Here is a 6,037-nt window from a genome sequence, read left to right as displayed (position 1 = left end):
AGACAGCAGAACAGAATGGTGATCCATAAAGCTGAAATTCCAATTAGAAAGACATACTCTGGTTTCTGAATACCCCTATAATGATTGAGACGTTTATTTACAATAAAACAGCCTATCTCCAAGAAAGATAAAGATGTTTATTTTATAATCCCTGTTTATAAGATGCTGCAATAGGAGTAACGTTGTTGATATAATAGGATGGTTGGATGATGCTGGGAACATATCAGATCACTGGGATCAATATTGTCTGTGAGTTCAGTGTCTGAATCCCCCAAACCTTCCAGTGCATGAAGCAAGTGACCAGCCAAGCTTGCATAGTTTGTTGTGGCTAATTGAATTTGTGAATGGCATTAGCTGAAATTGGGGAGAACGGATGGGAGGAAGGCTGAGCGCACAGAACACTAACACAAGCAGCTCTACCACACACTCTGTTGGCCTTTAGCAAATTGCTTGGACTCTTGGTGCATCTGTCTCCAATGTGTTAAATGGGTTACTTTGAACCTACTGTGCCAGGGTCTACTGAAGCAGTGAGCTGAAGGTTGTGAGATTGTTCACAGAAGTTTAAAAAGCCCAAATCTTCTTTTATCTGGGTTTGGAGGACCTAACCTCTCTGTATTGTTTCAGTCCTTTAAATTGGCAGGTAAAGACTTAAGCAGGGTTCAGGATCTTGCCCGAGGAAACTAAATTTGTCAGGAAGCAGGAAAAGGGAAGCTGCTATTTTGACCCAGCAGAGCTCTTCTCCACTTAGAGTAAATGAAGCAGAAGATTTTTCTGGTGCTGAAGGAGAATCTGTTTCATTTTTAGAAGTCATCCCTTTTTGTTACCTAGGGGCAGTAGGAGAGAGAAGAGCCATTGTCAAATAAAACATACACAAGACATTTCATAATCCCACAAAAACATTAGAGACTCCTTCAGCATTGGCATCCGGCTTTGGGAGCTGGAAGAGCTGCTCAGACGTTAGCTAATTACATTTGGCACAATCATCTCATCTTACATGCAGGCAGACCCATTAGGTCACACGCTTGGGTTGTACAAAGTTTTGATTTCAGCAGCATGGCTCATGTACTTCGGTTGAGTACAAGCCCCTTTGTCTCCATTTCTTATATGTAAGGAAAACTCACAACTTTGCATCTGCAGTTCCATATAGCGAGGAAGGACCAAGATGTAATCACAGTTCCACCAGGAGCTCCCATCTGCTGAATTAAAATTTTTGTTTGCCACAGAGTAACACAACAACATTGACAATGAAACCTGACTCAGACCATGGTGAAATAATCCCAAAGAACAGCAGAACTGGGGTTTCTCAAAACCCATGGAGGGCTGCAAGGAAGTTAACAGTAATGGAAGAATACTGTGAGCAGCGGAGTTGAGGTTTCACAGAGACCTCATGCTGCTCACCAGGCAGCAGCGCTACCATCATTTTCTCTGGGCACTAGATCTGTTCTACAGAGTTTTGGAGGGAAGTTTGCCACTGGGTTTTGAGATGGAGGGCAAAGAAAAGCATGGCCTGGCTTCACTACCTGTACAAATGCTAGCTTAACACTGCACATACAGGATGGGAGATGTGGGAGCACAAAAGACTTTCAAGAGTTTACTTTTCTCTGACAGCTGTAAGACAAAGAAATCTGTGTTCTTGGCTCTTTTCCTCAGAATAGATTTCACTGTTGATAATGAGGTGGGGACAAAATAAGGCTGTTAATCAAAAACATTACACATCAGTGGTCACTGTACTCACCTGGACCCGAAGTTGGCATTGTTCCCCCTTATTGCAGCTGAAGGACCAACAGCATTTCTCCCTGGTGGGTCCTCTGGAAGCTCTGACAGGCAGGTAAAGCCGCTCATTAAGATCATCTGCTTAGAAGGTCACAACTCCATCACCCAGCAATAGTGAGCCACCATGAAACATGCAGTTAAACCCAGGCAGGTTCACAAAGGTCATGTATTAATCCCTATCTGCGAGTTCAGGGGTATAATTCTGCTTGCCCAGCGGAGCAATGGCAAGGTAATCAGAGGAAAACAGGCCTTCAGGTGAAAACCTGGGAAATGCATCTAAGGATGTTTTGTTTTTCAATAATTATTTTAATAAGGCAACAAGTAATCCACAATCACAGAATAACTGCAGAATACACTCAATGCAAGAACAAAATATCTGAATTATGAAAAAGAATTGATGCAAAAAAAGAATCGTGTTACAGCTTGCAACTACCTCGTGCTTGGGATATCTCTTACGAGGGAGAGCTAAGAGACATCGCTGTCTAGATAAGGAAATCAGCATGTCTGTACCGAGTAGATGGTGGTTATACCGTAGGCATTGTTAGAGGAATCTCTTAAGAAGTGACCTGACCTCTGGTTAGAAACTCAGTCTTCAACCTACGTCGTTAAATGAGGTAGAAATTTGATGGTGTCTAAGACATTATACAGGAAGGAGCAACAGTATTTAGCTTTTATTTTCAATGGCCAACTACAGCCAGCAGTGCACTGTAGAGGAACAAATTTTGGTTGTGCAGGAGTGGTCAGCAGGGCTTTCTGAAGTTACCTCCCCTTCCCCAGCATTCCTTGAGACAAATCTCAACAGGCAGTTTTCTACTCGAAGACACCTGTAGCTGGAAAACCATCTCATCTGGCTGTTTGATTAAAAGGTGGAAGACTGTGCATTGAGGGGGGTACTCGTGTCTGAAACCACTTGCTGAAATCCTCTTCTGGCATCTGCACGATACTTTCACGTACAAACTGAAACAGAAAAAAGTTTCTTTCCTGAGCTTTTGATTTACGTGGGGGAGAATGTGGGAAAATTTGAGGATTGTGCCAACAGAACAAATGTAATGGCTTCTGCAAACAGTTAGCCTAGTGCTTTATATCACCAAAACCTTTTTAGTGCAACTTTCAGAACAGATGGATAGGCTCTAAAAGGAATTACAAGGAAAATTCTACAGTCTTTATTGCAATTTATATCCTGAATCCTTCCAAGTTGAGTCTTTGTGTGTTAAACTTGCAGCTGTCTTCTGCCTACCACTGCAGTACCTACATTAAAGCAACTTGAAGTTAAATAAGAACTTAATCTGAAATCTCTGTCAGTATCAGCCAGGTCATATTCAGTGATGCCTTTCTTGCTCCTAAAATGTGACAGTCTCCTTTATCTGCTCCAGTCAGAAGGAGCACCAAGGTCCTCCTTCCCGTGTGTCCACTTTTGAAAGACTTACAAATAAAGAGACAGGAGATTCAGCTATGCTCACGTTTTTTTCCTCTGTGACTGTTGCTCTAATATGAGGGATCAAAATGCAAAGGGAACAGAATGGAACCAGCAAAAATAGATGTAAAACCAGCAAGCCACAGAGATTTATACATTGAACGCTGAGGCAAGGCTGCCTCTCTGGTTAGCAGCTATGGGAATCAGGGCACCAGCCAAAATGGCTGTTTTTATAAGACATAAGAAAATACGAGTAGTCTGATCTCGACATGTCGGGTGATAAACCTTTGCCTTTGTAAGGCATGGTAACAGCCGGCAGATGGAAGATGTGCGGTAACCGGCTGCCTCTCGGAGGTCTCGGCTGGGCCTGTACATCGGGGACACAACTGCGATGAGAACAAGGCCCACAAGGTGGCAGCATCGCCCCTCAGCTCCCCGGCGGCACCGAGCGGCGGTTACGTTCCACCCGCGTGCTCTGCCCTCCCGGGTGTCCTCCTCCTCCTCCTCCTCTGCCACTGCTTCTACAACTGCAAGAGCTGAGCCCAGCTTCAGGTCTTGAGAAGCAGATTTTTTTTTTTTTTTTTTTTTTTTTTTTTTTTTTTTTTTTTTTTTTTTTTTTAGAATTGCTGAAGCAAAACAAAGATATCTGCAGAGTTCCTGCATCAGTGCTGTAATACGTTACTCGAATAGCTCCTGGATGTAATACTGGGAATGCCAGGCCTTCTCAGGGCACAAGTTAATGCTTCTCGTCATGTCCTAACAGTGTATGACAGATGTCACTTTCACTGTGGTGCTCAGTAAATCAGCAATGACATAATAATAAAACAATACCAATTAATAACCCAAGGCTTGTCACGTCTGTCTTCTGAGGAGTTCAAAGTGCCTTGTAAAGGGTGACTGGTAGGCCTTCATTTATTGAGAACCTCAATGATTTCATCTAGTAACTTTGCACTGCATGAATTTCACCCCAGGTGCCTGCTCTCCCCACCCTCATCACACAGAGAATCACGAACTGGACTCATCTCACCTCCACAGCAGCAGCAATTTCTGGAGAGCACAGCTCCCACACCTCCAGACCAGCCAAGGCCTTAAGAAAGGTGTCTGGATGAATTTCCAAGTTAGGAGTCTTGCTATATTTTTCCAGTTTCTTTAATATTTTCTGTATGTAATGGTCACTCTTCACAGACTCTGGGAGTCTGGCAAGCAATACAGGAAACCTTTAGCAGGAAGAAGAGCAATAAAAGCAGCCATGGGAACAAATTAATAACTGATTAGTAACTCAGGGTTCGTCGGGCATTTCTGCCACTTCCCCACCACCGTAATTTCCACAGAAAAAAAGGCTCTTTGGGGAGTGCAATACTCGTTGTAATGCCAAGTGAATAATGTGAAAGCGCTTTACTTTATTGGCGTTGCGCACCAATTCCCTTTGCAGGGCACTGAAATAGGTGCTGCTTCATTGTTCATTTAAATTTTGGATGACAAACTTGGGCATGAAAGGAAATAATAAAATCCTAACAAATGTTTCCATTTTACTACAGATTTATCCTCTTCATCTTTTCTCCATTTTTGTTTAGCCTCTACAGATTTTCTAGTGCAATCAGTGCCTGAGCTGACACATTTTCTGATGCTCTTCGCTATCCCTTTTCCCTGTGCTATCATCATTCTCCTCTCCGTGCTGACGTAAATCTCACTGATGTAAGTGCACTGTAACACCCAGTCTTTAACGTTTCACTCTGAATATAGAGATTCAGAAGAAGAATTACACATTACATTAAAAATAAAACTCTTGTGAAAAGACTGCCTTTTTTTGGTTTTAATGTTCTGTATAAATTCTGCAGTGCTGCTTTGACAGTCCTGGAGACTGACGTTCCAAACCTTTCCAGACTATGCTGTGCTGGGGCTTTCATTGCAAAGGGCTGAAGACTCGGCAATACAGCAGCAGGAAGCACTGCCTCCCTCCGGTTTAGGATACATGTTACTGGGACAGCAGGTGAGGGGTGAGGAATTTCCTCCTTAAACCAGTTAAAAAATGAAACACATAGGTTCCCATCTTTGCAGGGGCCTGTTCTACACTCAGTCGTACACTGCTGGCTCTACGGTCATCTCACGATCACTGGCTAGGTTACCCAGGTTACTGAAATTGTCACACAAAGTGACACAACCCATCCACGCATTAAGATATTTGAGAGAGGAAACTATGCTCAGTATACTCTTACATCACAGTGCTCATATTTTATATTATTTTGGGGTTCTCTCACTTCGTGAGAGAGAGAAGGCAACCAAACTGTCAGCATATACCGGTAAAGCGTTCCTACTGTGACTCAGCTTTCTTGGCAGGGCAGCGTTTGAAAAGCAGGGGAAAAACCAGCCCTGTTAAGTGAAACAAGGGGTAAGGTGAAAGCAATCGGTCATGACTTGTGTCTCCACAAGAGGGTTGACCAGCCTTGTCTGATTTCTCCTCCACACTCTTCGTGGACAGTGCTTTGTAGAACAGTCCTGGCACAGGACTATATAATACTGACCGTGCTGGTGCGGTCAGCAAGACAGCCGCTTCACTATGGAGGTGTGATTTTCATACAACGGAACAACAGACTTGCACAGGGGGAAGTTAAAAAGCTATACTGGTAGTAAAAAAAGCACCATACTGGTATAGTCTCCTTTATACTCATGGAGCTTTGTCCAAAATAAGGCTTCTTCTAGGAGAACTATTAGAGCAAAACCACATCCATTCCTCTTTCAGGGCTTATTTACGAGTCAGATCTTAAATTTGGGGGACATCTGGAGCATATATGTTTGACAATTAAAACCAGAGTTCTGCTAGACAGGCCAAGACCAGGTTAATTCATTAAT

The 6,037-nt window shown here is 43.1% G+C and overlaps 1 protein-coding gene across 1 annotated transcript in view; it reads right to left on the bottom strand.

Annotated features, from left to right (window-relative positions):
- Nucleotides 1-2,632: 2,632 nt before the first annotated feature.
- CCDC60 (coiled-coil domain containing 60) overlaps nucleotides 2,633-6,037 on the bottom strand; it is a gene marked incomplete at its 5' end in the record, with an annotated part of 16,961 nt that continues 13,556 nt past the window's right edge. The window contains 3 exon segments of the mRNA XM_010142202.1: nucleotides 2,633-2,664; nucleotides 2,667-2,730; nucleotides 4,215-4,404. Of these exon segments, the coding sequence (XP_010140504.1) occupies nucleotides 2,633-2,664; nucleotides 2,667-2,730; nucleotides 4,215-4,404 (286 nt within the window).

This window comes from Buceros rhinoceros, unplaced genomic scaffold, assembly GCF_000710305.1.
Source record: "Buceros rhinoceros silvestris isolate BGI_N320 unplaced genomic scaffold, ASM71030v1 scaffold45488, whole genome shotgun sequence".
NCBI lineage: Eukaryota > Metazoa > Chordata > Aves > Bucerotiformes > Bucerotidae > Buceros > Buceros rhinoceros.
Note: the sequence above shows the minus strand (reverse complement) of the source record. Positions and strands in the feature narration are given on the sequence as shown.